The following is a 19,782-nucleotide window of genomic DNA, read 5'->3' as shown; positions in this document are numbered from 1 at the left end:
CAACACCCCCGAGGACCGCCCGCGAGCCGCCCTCCCCACCCCCACGGACGCGACGCAGCGCGAGCTCCGCTACTCCGGCCGCGGCGCCTGCGCAAAAGCCCCGCCCCTTCCCCCGAGCCCCACCCCCACACCGCAGCCTCCACCGCCGCCACCTCTCCCTTCCTCTCTGCTCTTTCCTCCTGTTTTCTCTTCCCTCCTCCCTCTGGCCTCCGCGTCTCCTCCTACTCCGGCGCTGACGCTCGCGTAGGGGCCCCGGCGTCAGACGCGCGGGGGCGGGGCGAGTGCGGCGCGGGGTATAAGTAGAGGGTGCAGGAGGCGGTGCTTCCCCTTCTCCCCGGCGGTTAGTGCTGAGAGTGCGGAGTGTGTGCTCCGGGCTCGGAACACACATTTATTATTAAAAAATCCAAAAAAAATCTAAAAAAATCTTTTAAAAAACCCCAAAAAAATTTACAAAAAATCCGCGTCTCCCCCGCCGGAGACTTTTATTTTTTTTCTTCCTCTTTTATAAAATAACCCGGTGAAGCAGCCGAGACCGACCCGCCCGCCCGCGGCCCCGCAGCAGCTCCAAGAAGGAACCAAGAGACCGAGGCCTTCCCGCTGCCCGGACCCGACACCGCCACCCTCGCTCCCCGCCGGCAGCCGGCAGCCAGCGGCAGTGGATCGACCCCGTTGTGCGGCCGTTGAGTAGTTTTCAATTCCGGTTGATTTTTGTCCCTCTGCGCTTGCTCCCCGCTCCCCTCCCCCCGGCTCCGGCCCCCAGCCCCGGCACTCGCTCTCATCCTCTCACGGAAAGGTCGCGGCCTGTGGCCCTGCGGGCAGCCGTGCCGAGATGAACCCCAGCGCCCCTAGCTACCCCATGGCCTCGCTGTACGTGGGGGACCTCCACCCCGACGTGACCGAGGCGATGCTCTACGAGAAGTTCAGCCCGGCCGGGCCCATCCTCTCCATCCGGGTCTGCAGGGACATGATCACCCGCCGCTCCTTGGGCTACGCGTATGTGAACTTCCAGCAGCCGGCGGACGGTGAGCGCCGGGCTCCGCGGTCGGGCGGGCGGCCATGAGGCTCGGGCGGCGGCGGCGGGCGGGGTAGGCCGGCGGGCCCGGGGCGGGGGGCGGGAGGGCATGTCACCCCGCGACGGCCGGCGGGAAGGCGCCGGGGTCCCTGGAGCCGCGTTTCCCGAGCCGGCGGGGACCCGCGCTGCCGGCAGCCACACGCCCGGCTACTTCCTCCTTTGCGACCATTTTCTCGGCCTCAGACGCTCTCAAACTTTAGGGTGATGACGCGCCGGGAGGGTGGGTGAGATTCGGTTCCTCCGCGGCGCTCCCGCCAGTGGCCCCGGGATTCTGGGGCGTTGAGCGCTGAGCTGCTTTCGTGGGTAAGAGGTGGAGGCGCTCCCACCACCCGGAGCTCCTGCCGGCGCCCCAGCCTGGGGAGGAAGTGCAGTTCTGTGCTCGAAAAATACCACGTGTTGAACCCTGTAACCTCGCAGGCCCGAGGCCTGCTTCTGCTCCTGCTCCTGGCCCAGTCGCCTGGGGGAGCCACCAGGCCTTAGGATAAAGTTCCTGTGGCGATGTGTGGTGTGGTGGTGGTCCTCAGGCTTGTGAGTCCACTCCCCAGAACTCATCAGTGACTGATGGATCTAGAAATGGAATTTACTGGAGACATGCATTTGGGGTTTCCCCTAGATCAAGCATTTCTCTAACATTAAAAGGGCAGAGTGGGAGGAGGGGATGTGGCAGCCGACTACTTTGAAGGCCAGTTTTCTCAGGCAACTTAGACCATTTTTAGTCAAATTTTATCTTAGATTCACAATACTGGTGGTTTTCGAGTATATTCTGTTACCTTCTGAAATAGTTCCTGTCGTTTTGAGGGGCTTTTCTTTATAAAATAGTCAAGTTTGACTATAAAATGTTACTTTAGTGTAATTCCAACTGGATCAGTCTTATCTGTAGCATGCAAGAAGTTCAAGTTTCTCTTTTATTTTTAAAAGTGGCCCATGATACCTGTAAATCTTGAGAAATGACTGAGTACAAAATAACGGAGATTAAATTGAGCTTGAAATTTATGGGGGAAATGCAGCTAACTTTGTGCTTTTATTTTGAAGCTAAACAGTTAACAGAAACACAATTTTGTAAACAGATAATATCTGTGGTCTGTTGAGTTGCTAGGATTTGTCTTTAGATCAATTGGCTTTGAGAAGTCAGCTTAATTCCATTTTACGGCCCAATTTTGCCTTTTTCCCCCCTACAGGCTGGCCACTTGAATACGTGTCAAATAATCGAAATATGAAGAATTCATTTTTATTAGAAAAGGCCTTAAGGGTGGAACTTAAGCTCCTATTAACATTCATTCAGTAGAACTTAGGTTACTGATCAGCTCTTCACTGTGTAAAGTTGATACTGATTTTGGAAGCAGAATATTGAGTGACACAGAGCCAGAAGTTGTAAAACTGCACTGCAGGTTTCCTGCCCTTTTGCTCTGTAAGCAGTAACTCCAAATGTCACTTCATAACAGTTCTTGTCAACCTTAGGCAGGATGTATCAATGCATGTCAGATGGGGGTAGATAACTTTGGGGCAGGTTATCACAACCTAAGAGTTGGTAGAGAAAACATGGGAATGAATTCTAGAGACCATAAAATGATAACTTGAAAGTGTTACTCTTTCTCAGCTTAACGTTTTTAAATCCAAAAAACAATTTTTACATTTCTTGGGATTCGAAGAGTTGAACTTCAGGTTGCCGTGGTTACAGTGTACGGTATATATTATCAGTCTGTACCAGTAGACCAGTACCGTAACTACTGAAAAAAATATGGCAGTTTTCCATTTGTCTAGTTTCTATATGTACAATTTACTATCCAATTAATTACTTAAGTGGATTTCTTGTTCTTTTTTTAAAACTTATTGCTACATTGATAGGCAGAATAGCTTCTGAAAGTGACCAGTTTTCAATTTCATAGGAAGAGGTGACTCATTGAAAAATAGCTCAAGCAAAGTCAGCTAAAAAAAAAAAAAACTAGGGAAGCTGAGTAGGTGTGGTCAATTGATAATGAGCTAACAGCTGATTATCACTATATTCTAGAAACTGGAACTTTCATTTATAAAAAAGGAGGTGGCCGGAAAATTCATCCTGTCAATAACTTTAAATTTACATTGGCATGGAATTTGTAGGAATTGTTTCAGGGCTTAAAAGGGACCGTTTTCCCTCTCTTCGGGGACTAGTCTTTTTATTTAAGGATGTGTTATTTCATTTAGAGCCTTTAGTGGTACAGGTATACATAATTCAATCCTTTATAGATCCTGAAATTAATTGTAGATTTTGAAATTTTCTAGCAGTATTCAGAAATAACTAAATCAGTTGTTAAGAAAATCAGCGATCTAAAGTGAAATTGATTTTATGTGTCAAGAGAGTGTTAATGGTGATTTCTGAATATTGCAGACCTGGTGTTTTTAAAATTCTGTGATTATGAAACCAAATATGTCTAACTTCACATTAGCTTTTGAAAGCATGATTCAAATCTTGGTCTAGCCTTTCATTTTCTTAAATGGAAGTTGTGCCATGAATCACTGAAACCCTCCCCCCAATAATTCAGAAACTTTCATTTTTTAGGAAATGGACTAGTTTTCATATAATATTGTTAGTTATTAGCAATGAAATGACCAATTTTAGCAAGTAGTTGGGAAGAAGTTAAAATATTTAAATCTATAAACTACTTCCAGCTTGTAGATAAATCTGTTGCGTAATGTCTTTTATACTGCTCATTAAACAGATTGTATGTGAAGGAATTTGGATTTTGATAAGTAGGAAAAAAGTGCTTTCGATTTAATGGCAATTAAGGTAAGAGATTGCTTCAAGAATTCATTAATTATTAGCAATATGGCATCCTTTTATATGTGAGAAATTTCGGGGGCTTCTGGTATTTGTCTTTGCTTTATACAACTTAGGTCCCACACCAGTGTGTGATACTTGAAAGGTCTAGCCATCTTGAAGCTTAAAGAGGAAGCGTTCAACTGTGAGACCATGTGTGCTCCCACTCCACTCACCATAGTTTATATAATCTTAAGTAGCCAGCAAAAATTTTAAAGTAATATTGACTCTGAAAATGTCTTTCCTGCAGCGGAGCGTGCTTTGGACACCATGAATTTTGATGTTATAAAGGGCAAGCCAGTACGCATCATGTGGTCTCAGCGTGATCCATCACTTCGCAAAAGTGGAGTAGGCAACATATTCATTAAAAATCTGGACAAATCCATTGATAATAAAGCACTGTATGATACATTTTCTGCTTTTGGTAACATCCTTTCATGTAAGGTAAGCCAAAAATGTCCGATACACATGTTTACATTGTTGAGCTACATTTAGTTTAGTGCTTGAAATAGGAACTGTGCAGTAATGGATATCTTTATTTCACAAATATCCAGGTTAGATGGCTAACAGATTGTCTCTCAACACTGAACAAATGTTAAATCAATAGCAAATAAAGAAAAATGGGTATATGTTTTTCCCTAGGTGGTTTGTGATGAAAATGGTTCCAAGGGCTATGGATTTGTACACTTTGAGACGCAGGAAGCAGCTGAAAGAGCTATTGAAAAAATGAATGGAATGCTCCTAAATGATCGCAAAGTGTAAGTTATAAATATCTAGCTAACCATATTTTGAATCTTATTTTTAATAATTCCAAATCCATTCATTTTAAGTTAATATTTGTCAGGGAGAAGTTAGATACACATAAGATAAAAGAATAAAAACATTTTAAAGATGAATAACAAGAAAAATTCATGTAGTTGTACTCGAAAATTAATAAGCTAATCTTGATTTTTACAATTGAATTTTCTACACAGTAAGTGTAACATACGAATAACAGGTTTAGTATAATTAACATTCATGCCAAAAGGAAAACAGAAGATAAGTAAACAGAAAAATGAAGCTTTTTCAAAATGAGTGCATTAGTGAAAAATCAGGAATTCAGACCAACCTAATATTCATAATTATTGAGGTACTGGTTAAATTAACCCATTTTATAGGTGAGGAAACTCAAAATAATTTACTTTATGTACTGTAAAATGAGAGACATACATTACTCACAAGTCTGGGCACGGTGGCTCATGCCTGTAATCCCAGCACTTTGGGAGGCCGAGGTGGGCAGATCACCTGAGGTTGGGAGTTTGAGACCAGCCTGACCAACATGGAGAAACCGTCTCTACTAAAAATACAAAATTAGCTGGGCATGGAGGCGCATGCCTGTAATCCTAGCTACTCGGGAGGCTGAGGCAGGAGAATCACTTAAACCCGGGAGGCGGAGGTTGCAGTGAACCGAGATTTCGCCATTGTACTCCAGTCTGGGCGACAAGATTGAAACTGTCTTTAAAAAAAAAAAATAAATACTCACAAATGCCTGTTACCAGTGCTTTAGGAGGAAAAGAAAAGCAAGCCCAACACTGGCAGGATCCAGAAAAGAATGATATATTGCTGTTTTGAGTAAAAGTGATATAACTCTTTTGGAAATTTGTAACTGTCCTAAGAAGAAATACACAAAGTGTCTTTCATAAAGTTTCAGCTTTACTGCAGTGTGCCTTTATTCCCAGCCACTGGGAAGCTGAGGCAGGATGCTTGAGCCAAGGCTGTAGTGTGTTGTGATTGTGCCTGTGAACAGCTATTACACTCCAGCCAGGGCAAAATAGCAAGACCTTGTCTCTTAAAAAAGTTGCAGCATTATTTACAAAGCAGAAAGTGATGGTCACAATGAAATACGCTCCCTTTGAGAACATTGATGAAACTAATAGCTTAGCGAAGACCAACCATATTTTGTGGAGAGATAAGGAAATTATTTTTATTTTACTTTTTATTCTAAAGCTGGGTTAGAGATAAGGAAATTTAGATGACTAGGGTGAGATTATGTAAGGTGGTTTTTCCTTCTACTTTGCTGTGTATTATAATATGCTATGACACATGTGCTACCTTTTTTTCTTCAGTGATCGTTGTTCTTTTTATTTTTATATTTTTGAGACGTCTTGCTCTCTTGCCCAGGCTGGAGTGCAGTGGTGCAATCTCCACTCACTGCCACCTCTGCCTCCCGGGTTCTAGCAATTCTCGTGCTTCAGCCTCCCAAGTAGGTGGGATTACAGGTGTACACCACCACACCCAACTAATTTTTGTACTTTAGTAGAGACAGTTTCACCATGTTGGCCAGGCTGAACTCGAATTCCTGGCCTCCAGTGATCATCCCACCTTGGCCTTGCAAAGTGCTGGGATTACAGGTGTGAGCCACTGCCTAGCCCAGTAATCCTTGTTCTGAATTACTACTGTTATATTCAGAAAAAATTAAGTTTTAGTGTCATGTTGTTGAAAATGCTGCAGTTATGTCAGGCTGTTGTGTGTTAGAGTACACGATTGGGAAGTTTAAATTTTTATTCTAGGAGATGGCAAAGCGCAAGCGCCACTTTAAAATGACGATGAAAGCTTTTTAATTTGATAGAGGTCTTTTTATTGGCATGGTACATATGCACTTCCACTCATTTGTATTGATGGGAGTGATCCCTTTAACCCTAGGTTAGCTAGAGAAGAGAGAAGTGTGTATTAAAAGAAGTGTTTTTTTTTTTGTGATTGTAGTTAGAGGTTTATTCATATATTTCATGGTGTCATATCTTAAATTACGGCCCTATTTCTATTTTGTAGTGTGCTTTTTATTAGCGATTCCGAATATTCTCAGTAACAGTAACAAAACCAACCATCAGGCTTACTTAATCTGAACTTTATAAAATAGAATCTAATGTTATAGTCCTTGTATATCTTATTAGATTTGTTGGACGATTTAAGTCTCGTAAAGAACGGGAAGCTGAACTTGGAGCTAGGGCAAAAGAATTCACCAATGTTTACATCAAGAATTTTGGAGAAGACATGGATGATGAGCGCCTTAAGGATCTCTTTGGCAAGTTTGGTAATGTGTCTTAATTAAATTTTTACACACAAAGCTCTGAATTAGTGCTCAGTGTTAATTTTAGCTATAACTTTATACTAAAGTCAATAAAATTAGACTTACATGGTACTTTAAAATATTTGTGGTTATTTGAATTAAGCTGCTGGCCATCTATTACACTACAAAGTAGTATAATGCAAATAAATAGAATTCTATCCAGGTTAAAGGTTAATAGCATTAGATTAGCACAGTAAGGTATGACCAAGTAATTAGAACAGATTTTAAAATATTTTACTACATTAAGAGGCTGGAGAGATTGTGTGTGTGTGTGTGTGTGTGTGTAATTAGAGATCCCATGTCATCAGAAGCATATATTTGACACAGCCAGCCCACAGTGGAATGCAGTCTCATAGAACAATAAAGCTGGTCAGTCTAAGTAACATCATGTTTGAGCAGTTTAAAACAATGACTTTTCATCGATGAAGCCAAAAATTCAGATTTTCCAGTGATTCAAAGTACTTATTTCCTGCATTTAAAAATAACTTCATAAAACTTGAAATTGATGAAGCACAAACCAGCCTTAGTTTGGGTAGGGGTATAACAGATAAAATAACTTTTAAGTGTTCATGTGCAGATGATTTGCTTGACCCCGCCCTTTGCATTTTGTGTTGAACTTAGAGGTGTCTTGCTTTTTTTAATATGTCAAATAATAATTAGGAAATGTAATACTTTTTTTTTTTTTTTTTTTTGACTCTCGCTCTGTCACCCGGGCTGGAGTGCAGTCGCGTGATCTCGGCTCACTGCAGCCTCCGCCTCCTGGGTTCAAGCAGTTCTCCTATCTCTACCTTGAGTAGTTGGGATTACAGGTGTGCGCCACCATGCCCAGCTAATTTTTGTATTTTTAGTAGAGACGGGGTTTCACCGTGATGGCCAGGCTGGTCTCCAACTCCTGACCTCAAGTGATCCAGCCACCTCGGCCTCCCAAAGTGCTGGGATTACAGGTGTGAGCCACTGCACCTGGCCAGGAAATCTAATATCTTACTGCCATGCTAGCATGTCACATCAAGCCCTCCGCTAGAGCAAAAAAGTACCATTTTGCACAAAGACAGATGATATAAAACGTAGAAAGTGACATCATGTTTACATCTCAACCCCCAAATTTAGCTACTGCCTTTTATATATTTCAACTGTCATGCTTCTTAATGTCTTTTAATTAGAAGCTATTTGTAAAAGTTGATGTTAACTACCTACCCTATGAGTAATGTTGCATAAGTTGACCACAAATATGTGAATATGTCATATTTTCTTGACTTTGGCCTCAGGAGAGAGGCACATTCAGAAGAAAATCTGCCTTGGCCCATACATCTTCTAAATTTCTGTAATCAAATGTGATTTTTAACCTTTTCTGCCCCACTTGCCTGAGATAACCACCCACCTCAGTTACCTGTCTCTCCTACTTTAGAGGGAGTTAGGGGAAAACATGTCTTCAGAAATAAATGCTTCCTCTTCCAGGTAATTCACCTGTGTCTTTAAAAACAAATATTTTTTCCCTGTCTTTCAAATTTCTATATTACCTATGTCTTACCAAAGAGTCCAACCATGTATTCCTTCCACTCCTATTGAAAGTCGGGTAGGCCAAGGCTTAATAAATACTTGTTTCTTGATTGATACAAAGAAAATCAAATTGGTCTTAGCACAGTGGCTCATGCCTGTAACCCTAGTGCTTGGGGAGGTCAAAGAGGGAAGATACTTGAAGCCACAAGTTTTAGACTAGCCCGGGCAACATAGCAAGACCCTATCTCTACAAAAAATAAATTAGCCAGGCATGGTGGTATGTGGGCCAGTAGTCCCAGCTACTTGGTAAGTTGAGGCAGGAGGATCACCTGAGTCCAGGAGTTGAGTTAAAGTGAGCTTATTCATTGTGCTGCTACACTCCAGCCTGGGCAATGGAATGATACACTGTCTCTATAGAAAAGGGAAAAAATCAAATTATTGGGTAAAAAATGCAACTCTTTTGTGCTAGAGCTGAGAATAAAACTTTTTACAGCCGTTTAAAGTGTACCTCCTTAAATGGAAGGAGGAATCCTTCAGGGGAGGGAAGGTATTTACCTTCTTAATAATAAAAGGTCTTTCAATGGAAAAGTATACCTACCTGGGGCATAGAAGGCTGGGAGGGAGGAGTCAAGTTACGGAGCTTTGAAATTTTTTTCACGGCTTTGTATGTTGAAATTTGAAATGTATAACGTGAATGTTGTATGGAATATCTTTGATTTATGTAAAAAAATTTTTTAGGGCCTGCCTTAAGTGTGAAAGTAATGACTGATGAAAGTGGAAAATCCAAAGGATTTGGATTTGTAAGCTTTGAAAGGCATGAAGATGCACAGAAAGTAAGTGGTCTGTATTCAGCAGGAAGAAGGGGGTACAAAGTTGAGTTGCTCTTGTGTTGAAGTCTATGTGCATACTAATAGCTATTTGACATGTTCTTATATTTTCAGTTATTTGCATTTTATGCATTAGGTTTGAGAGTATAAATTGGTAACCTATATTGTCCCAAAACCTTGAGATTTTGGGATGGGTTTGTCTTTAGCTTTTGTGACTTAACAAATTCGTCTTAACTGTTAACTGTAAGTTGGAAGTTTTGTGATTTTTTTTTTTCTTTTTTTTTTGGGGGGAAGGCTGTGGATGAGATGAACGGAAAGGAGCTCAATGGAAAACAAATTTATGTTGGTCGAGCTCAGAAAAAGGTGGAACGGCAGACGGAACTTAAGCGCAAATTTGAACAGATGAAGCAAGATAGGATCACCAGATACCAGGTTCATTTTTAATTGAACAAGCAAAATAAGACAGGGATGAGGAAACCTATTTTACGTTGATTTCAGTTACTTCCAGGTAGCTGGAGGGTTTGAGAGGGGAATAGGAGAAGAAACATGGGGTAAAATAATAGATGTACTTAGGTACCACCATGGTTTTCTTTTTCTATAGTTTTCTTTTCTTCTTTTTAGGGCGTTAATCTTTATGTGAAAAATCTTGATGATGGTATTGATGATGAACGTCTCCGGAAAGAGTTTTCTCCATTTGGTACAATCACTAGTGCAAAGGTAAGAAAACATATGGTTCATTTATTTGAGGTCTGGTAAAAATTCATACATGTAGATATATGTATATAAATTTTGTATTATTATAGCCACTAGAGAGGTGTTTGCTTCGTTACTTCTAAAACTTAAATTCACATTTGAACTGGTTGTCGTAGCCTAATGGTTAACTTATAAATGGCAAGCGCTGAACTCTTTGCTAAGGAAGGCTGATATCCTCACATGATATGCACTATTCCAACAACTAGTCATTTTGCTAAAGCAAGCAATTTATTAGGGACTTATAATTGTTACTATAGTTCTGATCTGTTTATTCATTTCTACAATTCATTCTGGGTAGTCAATCCCCAGTTCCCTCCCCTGCCCCCTAGCAGTAAGAATAGAGATCATATTTTCTTTTATTTGAAATCAGAGATTAAGAAACACAGCAGTAGTATTCTAGTACAAATTCTGAAATCTTGATTTAAGAAGTTCTCTTCTAGATGTTTTTGTCTAGTGTCCGTGGGCCAAGAGTTCCCCTATATGCAAGGTTTTGTGCATACATAATTTTGCTGGGGTTGGGGAAGAGTGCATAGAAAAAATTACAACTCAACTGAACTGGAATGACGCTGTGGCTGATCTTTCTAGTCAGCTTTTCCTGGCAAGTCCGAGGAAGCTTCTGTGAGAGTGAGGAAATGTGAGGGGAAAGGTGGTTGAATACAAGTAAGATTTAAGTGCCATGGTTGTCTTGTGTTTCAGATTATGCTTTTTATGTAAGAGTATTGGAGTATGATAGAATTTATTCCTGAATGTTTTTGTCTTCAGTGTGTTCCCTGGATATTGTTTAAATTGAGTGTTGTGCATCAGCATATTTTGAATGTATGAAGCATGCATGTTTTTCTGTTTCTTGAGACAGGATCTCACTATGTTGCCCAGGTTGGAGTGCAGGGGCATGCCACAATCACAGCTCACTGCAGCTTCAGCCTTTCCTGGGCTTAAGCCAAGCTTGTCCAACCCGCTGCTTGCAGGCCACATGCGGCCCAAGAATGCTTTTAATGCAGTGCAACACAAATTCTTAAACTTATGAGGTTTTTTTTTTTTTTTTGTCTTTTTTAAAGACGAGTCTCACTCTCGCCTGGGCTGGAGTGCGGTGGTGCAATCTCAGCTCACTGCAGCCTCTGCCTCCCGGGTTCAAGCGATTCTCCTGCCTCAGCCTCCTGAGTAGCTGGGATTACAGGCATGCGCCACTACGCCCAGCTAATTTTTGGTATTTTTAGTAGAGATGGGGTTTCACCATGTTGGCCAAGCTGGTCTTCCAACTCCTGACCTCAGGTGACATCCTAAAGTGTTGGGATTACAGGCGTGAGCCACCGTGCCCGGGTGGTTGTCTGTCTTTTTATTGATTGAGGGAACATTTGTTTTATTATTTTTTTGAGGTGGAGTGAAGTGGTGTGATCTCAGTTCACTGCAACTTCCACCCCCTGGGTTCAAGCAGTTTTCCTGTCTCAGCTTCCCGAGTAGCTGGGATTATATGCACCTGCCACCATGCCCGGCTAATTTTTGTATTTTTAGTAAAGACGGGGTTTCACCATGTTGGCCAGGCTGGTCTCGAACTCGTGACTTCAGGTGATCCACCCGCCTTGGCCTCCCAAAGTGCTAGGATTACAGGCGTGAGCCACCGCGCCCGGCCAAACATTTGTTTTATATTGGAAATATTTTCTTCGGATTTTCCACTTTATAGACCTCACTTTGTGTGTGTGTGTGTGTGTGTGTGTGTGTGTGTGTGTGTGTGTGATCTTAGAAAGGTTTTCTCTCTATTTCTACATTTTATGTTCAGATTCAGAATCTACCTGGCATTTAAGATTTTTCAATGTAATGTGAATTAAGAGTTCTACATTTTTTCATTTGTCCCAGTGTGTCATGTATTGAGTAGCCCAAAGTCCTTTTTCCCCAGTACTTTAAAATGTTAACTTTAACACAGTGAATTCCCATAATTGCTTGGGTATATTTCTGGCCTCTGTTTTATTACCGTTTGTTCCTATGCCATTCGCATACTGTTAATGTAGTTTTATAGCATGCTTATATATATTGCTGGCCTAGCGAGTGGTTCTTTGCAAGTCTTCATTGCTCATTTAAAAGGTCTTTGCAATCAATTTTAGAAGAACCTTCCTCTTGAGTGTTCTTTATACCATAATATTTATGGATCCTCTGCTCTTGAATGTGAAAACTTTTATTTTAAGATGTGGGTATTGTAAGATTCAACTACTTTTTTCTCAAAGGCATAGTAAAGCATCTTGTCAGCTTGAATTGTTAGAATAGTCAAAATTTAATTGGGAAATGCTTCCAGTGGTGCCCCAAAGTCAATTTAGTAGGCCTGGGATGTATTTATTTAGATAATTAAATTTTAATATTGAAAATCCAATCAAATTCAGTATCTAAAATCTTTAAAAGTTTCTGTGCAGCCTTCACTTCTGTCAGTTCTCTGACCTGGCTAGGGTAATGTATATGTGTAGTTTGCCCTTAATAATTGGGTATTAAGGAAAAATTGTGAACTCAATGGGTGAATACAAGATGATTAAGCATTAACAGGGTTTAGTTATTTGATTCAGTGATTTATAGTTGTCTAAATTGTAATGCTCTTTTTTTGCTTCTCATTCTACCATTACGTTAACTTTTTTTTTCTTTTTTTTAATAGGTTATGATGGAGGGTGGTCGCAGCAAAGGGTTTGGTTTTGTATGTTTCTCCTCCCCAGAAGAAGCCACTAAAGCAGTTACAGAAATGAACGGTAGAATTGTGGCCACAAAGCCATTGTATGTAGCTTTAGCTCAGCGCAAAGAAGAGCGCCAGGCTCACCTCACTAACCAGTATATGCAGAGAATGGCAAGTGTACGAGCTGTGCCCAACCCTGTAATCAACCCCTACCAGCCAGCACCTCCTTCAGGTTACTTCATGGCAGCTATCCCACAGGTAGGTTTTAGAAGGCAACCAGAACCATGAAGGTTTTCGTATTTGGTCATTTCTAGTGTTTTTTGTGCCCCTCGCCCCGCAAATGTGAAACATTAAGAAAGGTGAATTATGATTGAGTTGGAAAAAATGCTTGAGTGTGAAGTCCTGGTAAATGTTTTGAAAAAGTACATATAATTTATTGCATTATTTGCTTTTTTCTTCAACTGATAAACTCATGTGCTTTTTTCCCCTGCAGACTCAGAACCGTGCTGCATACTATCCTCCTAGCCAAATTGCTCAACTAAGACCAAGTCCTCGCTGGACTGCTCAGGGTGCCAGACCTCATCGTAAGTCTTTTTTCTTTTAATTAAGGTTGGAGATTGAGTTAAAAATAACGCATTGGGTAAATCAGCTCTTCTATGTCAATGTTAGGTTAACTATTGTATTTCACATAATTTGTGGTTATGGATGTTCATTTTTATAGCATTTAAAAACAGTGCTAAGATAGTAATGTCTACAGTGGTTTGATTTCCCTTTATAAAAGTTTTGGGAATAGGTACAGCTCTTCATTATTTATTTATTTATTTATTTTCGAGACAGTCTCGCTGTGTTGCCCCAGGCTCGAGTGCAGTGGCTCAGTTTCGGCTCACTGCAACCTCCACCTCCCAGGTTCAAGCGATTTCTCCCTGCCTCAGCCTCTGGAGTAGCTGGGATTACAGGTGCCCGCCACCACGCCCAGCTAACTTACGCATTATTAGTAGAGACGGGGTTTCACCACGTTGGCCAGGCTTGTCTTGAGCTCCTGATCTCAGGTCATCTGCCCACGTCAGCCTCCTAAAGTGTTGAGAGTACAGGCGTGAGCCATGGCACCCAGCCAATTTCATATTTTGTCAGGCCACAGTTTTAAAGGTCTCGTTCCATTTAATCATGTATGAGAATCAGAGTCGTGGTATTTTAAGTCTTGTCCTGTGGAACAGTATGTTATATTCCAAGAGCACTTAAGAGTTTATTTTTTTAGACAGAGTTTCACTCTTTCTTCGAGTCTGGAGTGCAGTGGCATGATCTTGGCTTACTGCAGCTTTCACCTCTCGGGTTCAAGTGATCCTCCTGCCTCAGCCTCCCAAGTAGCTGGGACTACAGGCACATGCCACCACGCCCAGCTAATTTTTTAAATTTTTTGTAGAGACGGGATTTTGCCCTGTTGGCCAGGCTGGGAGCACTTAGAATTTTATCATGATTATGTTTCAGGTATATTTATAAGTGTGGGCGGTAACCCACCCAGGTGCCAAGGCAAGAGACCGAGGACACGAGCTGTTCCAATGTAATAAAATATAAAATAAGAATAGTTATACCAGATATAGATCTTAGATATGATTGTATATGAATATCATTAATCATTAGTTTGTAGCAATTACTCTTTATTCCAATATCATAATAATCCTCGCTCTATAATCATAACCTAGGAAAAACCAGGCCATACAGAGATAGGAGCTGAGGGGACATAGTGAGAAGTGACCAGAAGGCAAGAGTGCGAGCCTTCTGTTATGCCCAGACAGGGCCACCAAAGGGCTCCTTGGTCTAGTGGTAACGCCAGCGTTTGGGAAGACGCCTGTTGCCAGGCGGACCGAGGTCTAGCGGTAGCGTAAGTGTCAAAGGAAAACACCCACTACTTAGCAGACCGGGAAAGGGGGTCTTCTTTTCCCCGGGGGAGTTTAGAGAAGACTACTCCTCCACCTCTTGTGGAGGGCCTGACATCAGTCAGGCTTGCCTGCAATTATCCAGAGGCCTAACCGTCTGTCTCCCTGTGGTGCTGTGCTTCAGTGGTCACGCTCCTCGTCTGCCTTCATGTTCCATCCTGTACACCTGGCTCTGCCTTCTAGCTAGCAGTAGTAAATTAGTGAAAGTACTGAAAGTCTCTAATATGCAGAAACAATGGCGTAAGCTGTCTTTCTCTCTGTCTCCTCTCCCTCTCTGCCTCAGCTGCCAGGCGGGGAAGGGCCTCCTGTCCAGTGGACACGTAACCCACGTGACCTTACCTATCATTGGAGATGACTCACACTCTTTACCCTGCCCCTTTTGCTTTGTATCCAATAAATAACAGTGCAGCCAGACATTTGGGGCCACTACTGGTCTCCGTGTCTTGGTGGTAGTGGTCCCCCGCGCCCAGCTGTCTTTTTTTTTTTAATCTCTGTGTCTCGTGTCTTTATTTTTGCACTCTCTCGTCACTGCACACAGGGAGAAGCCCACCGACCCTGTGGGGCTGGTCCCTACATATAAGTACTCGTCCTTGTATGAATTAATGTTTTTACTTATCGATGCTCTGAGTCTGGGAAAATGGCAAGTGTTAAGACTCAGCTTTAAAAAGTTTTGTCACTTTTTAGTCTTTTATGCAAACCTCAGATCGAAGAAAACAGCATAAACACTTTTCACTCAGTAAATTTTCCCAGTTAATGTATATTCACATCTTTAAAATGCAGCATTCCAAAATATGCCCGGTGCTATCCGCCCAGCTGCTCCTAGACCACCATTTAGTACTATGAGACCAGCTTCTTCACAGGTTCCACGAGTCATGTCAACACAGCGTGTTGGTGAGTCTTAATCCTTCCTTTAAAAATTGATCACCAATTTGAAAGAGCAAGATAAAAATACAAAATGTTCTTATTTTTTAGCTAACACATCAACACAGACAATGGGTCCACGTCCTGCAGCTGCAGCTGCTGCAGCTACTCCTGCTGTCCGCACCGTTCCACAGTATAAATATGCTGCAGGAGTTCGCAATCCTCAGCAACATCTTAATGCACAGCCACAAGTTACAATGCAACAGGTATGGATTTAATGATTTCTTAATAAAAATCACGTTTCTTGGGTGAAATCAAAGATGTGAAGACAGCTGGGCACAGTGGCTCACACCTGTAACCCCAGCACTTTGGGAGGCTGAGGCAGGCAGATTGCTTGAGACCAGGAGTTTGGGACCAGCCTGGGCAACATACAGGACCCTGTCTCCACAAAGAAAACTAGCTGGGTGTGGTGGCATAAGCCTTAGTCCTAGCTGCTAGGAAGGCTGAGGCAGGAGGATTGCTGGAGCCCAGGAGTTTAAGGCTGCAGCAAGCTGTAATCCCTGCTGGGTGACAGCAAGACTCTGTCTCAAAAGAAAAAATGTGAAGACAGCTGCATGATAGATTGAGAGCCTATCTGGAACATTCTGCTAATATGATAGTATGTAAAATGTCTTATGCTTTTGGAATTGGACAAGCAGCAAGAAATTCACATCCTAAATCACCACGCCTGCTCTAAAACAACTATTATAAGTAGCTATGGGCCGGGCGTGGTGGCTCACCACCTGTGTGTAATCCCAGCACTTCAGGAGGCCAAGGCAGGTGGATCACTTGAGGTCAGGAGTTTGAGACCAGCCTGGTCAACAGGGTGAAACCCCAGCTCTAAAAATATAAAGATTAGCCAGGCATGGTGGCACATGCCTGTAATCCCAGCTACTGGGGAGGCTGAGGCAGGAAAGTTGCTTGAATCCGGAGGCGGAGGTTGCAGCGAGCCAAGATTGTGCCATTGCATTCCAGCCTGGGCGACAGTGAGACTCCATCTCAAAAAAAAAAAAAAAAGTATCTGTGATACATAGTGTATAATAACTACTTTGGCTTCTTTCTAATTCGCTCACTCAACTTCTCCACCTCATGTTTCGTTGGAAGTCTACCACTTCAGCAGATGTCCATTGATGACTATTTGTATTTGCCATTTTTTTCTGTGCTTTAAACTTAAAGAGTTCTCTTTTCTGTCTAGCCTGCTGTTCATGTACAAGGTCAGGAACCTTTGACTGCTTCCATGTTGGCATCTGCCCCTCCTCAAGAGCAAAAGCAAATGTTGGGTGAGTACTTCTGTCCCACCTTGTCAGTTCAGAAAGACTAGAAAATATAGGAATCACTTAGGCACTAGGTCAATCAGTTGACAGCTAGGGCAGTGGAATTGATCTGAATTGGCATGAATGATTATGATAGCACAGTTGGTCTGCCTAATTAAAACCACTGGAAAGCCAATAAGAAAATGTATTGTTAGTAATAAATAGGGTAGTAGGGCATTACCCACCATGGGCCCTCACTACATTTTTGAGAGAAGGAATTTGAAGCAAATGAGAAGAAAACTTCTGACTTTGCCTGAACACCGATTTAACAACCTAATGGTAACATTGCTTAATTGGCAAGCTGATAATATCAAGAGTTAATTGCCTTTTGGCAGATTTTATTCTGTCTTCCCTTGAAGACATAATGAAATTGTGGATTATGGGTTATTATATACGTGAGACAGAAGCAGGGTTCTTAAACCCCAGTTTAATGTGGTAATTCAATGCAGTTAAAAACCTTTTTTTATTGAAGGGAGTTTTTGAATGTTTCTGTTCCTAGGTGAACGGCTGTTTCCTCTTATTCAAGCCATGCACCCTACTCTTGCTGGTAAAATCACTGGCATGTTGTTGGAGATTGATAATTCAGAACTTCTTCATATGCTCGAGTCTCCAGAGTCACTCCGTTCTAAGGTGATTTAAATTTATTTACCAAGTTGCCTCTTACACAGTTATTACATGGCTTTTTATGGAGACTTAATTCTACAGAACACTTACATCGTGTTATATATAAGCCATGTACAGTTGTAAAGTCTGCATAATAACCTGTGGCGCTATTTATCCCCATTTTATAGATAGGTAAACTGAAACAGGCTGAATAATTTGCCAAATGCTCACGCAACTCTTAAGTGGCAGAACCTGGCTTCAAATCCCATCAGCTCCAACAGCCATACTCTCAACTGCTGCTGCTTTCTCTAGTGGAGAAAGAGAAATATTTTTCGAGTGTGGGGAGGACAAGGAAAGAGAAGTGCAGGGGAGCGATTCATAATTCTAGAATAGTGGTGTAATAGAACTCAAAATTGAATGGATATAGTTGTTTAATGTAACAATTTATACTTTGATCTGAGGGAAGAAACTTATCTTTGTTGGGAATTGGTATGTTACCAATATGAAACTCTTTATTTCCGTTCCTTTCCTGAACCAGTTTATCTGTTTTCCCCTTTTTTAGGTTGATGAAGCTGTAGCTGTACTACAAGCCCACCAAGCTAAAGAGGCTGCCCAGAAAGCAGTTAACAGTGCCACCGGTGTTCCAACTGTTTAAAGTGAGCTTTTCCCTCTGGTTTGTTGTTTTAAGCTTGTTTTCTTCATCTTTTATAAAGTTTGTTGAGCATATTTTGAAATGTACATAGCAAAAGATCATTTTACAGTTCATTTAAATGTATTGCTAATTTTTCAAGGAAAAGTGGAACTAACTATAGAGGAGTTAAAGGAATTTTACCCATTAACTGTTGGATTTTTAAAATCCCAGGACTTTCAGGTGGTGTTTTTTTGTTGTTGTTTTGTTTTTGTTTTTGTTTTGAGATGGAGTTTCGTTCTGTCGCCCAACCTGGAGTGCATTGACGCGATCTCGGCTCACTGCAACCTCCGCCTCCCAGGTTCAAGCAATTCTCCTGCCTCAGCCTCCCGAGCAGCTGGGATTACAGGCCCATGCCTGCCACCGTGCCCAGCTAATTTTTGTATTTTTACTAGACTCGGGGTTTTGCCATGTTGGCCAGGCTGGTCTGGAACTTCAGACCTCAAGTGATCCGCCCACCTTGGCCTCCCAAAGTCTTGAAATTACAGGCGTGAGCCACTGCGCCCTGCCAGATTTTGTATAGTAATATATATATATAAAATGACCTGTCACAGGTTGGCTTTCATAGTTTTACCTTTCCTTTTTGGGTGGTGCCCTTGGGTCTCTACTACTGTCTTTCATCACTCCCAAGAAATTGAGTAGTGCAGCCAGGATCAGGACCAGGGATTGGCAAATGTTTTTTGTAAAGGGCCAGATAGGAAATATTTTGGGCTTTGAGGACTGTGTTATCTCTGAAATGATCTTGTTCCAGTGTTACCATGTCAAGACAACCATAGATAGTATGTATACAAATGAACAGGTATGGCTGTGTTCCAATAAAACTATAGATAAAAACAGCCACACTGAATTTGGCTAAGGGCTTTAATTTGCTACTGACAAGTGATAGTCCTGGTCTTAATTTGTTTTTTTAACATTTACAGATTGATCAGGGACCACGAAAAGAAACTTGTGCTTCACCGAAGAAAAATATCTAAACATCGAAAAACTGAAATATTATGGAAAAAAAACATTGCAAAATATAAAATAAATAAAAAAAGGAAAGGAAACTTTGAACCTTATGTACCGAGCAAATGCCAGGTCTAGCAAACATAATGCTAGTCCTAGATTACTTATTGATTTAAAAACAAAAAAAAAAAACACAAAAAAATAGTAAAATATAAAAACAAATTAATGTTTTATAGACCCTGGGAAAAAGAATTTTCAGCAAAGTACAAAAATTTAAAGCATTCCTTTCTTTAATTTTGTAATTCTTTACTGTGGAATAGCTCAAAATGTCAGTTCTGTTTTAAGTAATAGAATTGATAACTGAGCAAGGAAACGTAATTTGGATTATAAAATTCTTGCTTTAATAAAAATTCCTTAAACAGTGCACGGATTTGCTTTTTTTCAAAGTCTTTATAATTGCCATGCATAAATAGGTAATATCTTAATGGTGCTGAGCCGACATAAGAATCTTTCATGAAAAATGTACTGTTAAGTTCAAGGGGTCTATTGGTTTTATGTAAAAGGCACAAGACAATTCCTGTAGTACATTTTATGAGTTAAGGTTTCCATACGGATTATTGAAACAATTTGTTACATGTATTTGTTACATGATCTTAATATTTCATGTACAAGACTGACACCCATCCACTTTTGAAGATAAGCC

At 41.3% G+C, this 19,782-nt stretch overlaps 1 protein-coding gene across 1 annotated transcript; it reads left to right on the top strand.

Annotated features, from left to right (window-relative positions):
• The first annotated feature begins 49 nt into the window (after positions 1–49).
• PABPC1 (poly(A) binding protein cytoplasmic 1) lies at positions 50–19,503 on the top strand. Its single transcript, XM_031013846.3, has 15 exons — positions 50–1,022; positions 4,117–4,310; positions 4,509–4,624; positions 6,797–6,936; positions 9,208–9,302; positions 9,591–9,728; positions 9,918–10,013; positions 12,682–12,954; positions 13,190–13,280; positions 15,411–15,521; positions 15,603–15,757; positions 16,726–16,810; positions 17,343–17,473; positions 18,009–18,102; positions 19,055–19,503. The coding sequence occupies exons 1-14, from the start codon at positions 830–832 to the stop codon at positions 18,099–18,101; spliced, it is 1,911 nt and encodes a 636-aa protein (XP_030869706.1). The 5' UTR covers positions 50–829; the 3' UTR covers position 18,102; positions 19,055–19,503.
• Positions 19,504–19,782: the final 279 nt, after the last annotated feature.

Source organism: Gorilla gorilla, chromosome 7 (assembly GCF_029281585.2).
Source record: "Gorilla gorilla gorilla isolate KB3781 chromosome 7, NHGRI_mGorGor1-v2.1_pri, whole genome shotgun sequence".
NCBI lineage: Eukaryota > Metazoa > Chordata > Mammalia > Primates > Hominidae > Gorilla > Gorilla gorilla.
Note: the sequence above shows the minus strand (reverse complement) of the source record. Positions and strands in the feature narration are given on the sequence as shown.

Bases quoted from the DNA above. Each gene is read 5' to 3' on its own strand.
- PABPC1 (XM_031013846.3), top strand. From the start codon at position 830: ATGAACCCCAGCGCCCCTAGCTACCCCATGGCCTCGCTGTACGTGGGG. The intron at 9,303-9,590 runs GTAAGTGGTCTG...TTTGGGGGGAAG, and splicing joins GGCATGAAGATGCACAGAAA to GCTGTGGATGAGATGAACGG. The intron at 13,281-15,410 runs GTAAGTCTTTTT...TTTAAAATGCAG, and splicing joins TCAGGGTGCCAGACCTCATC to CATTCCAAAATATGCCCGGT.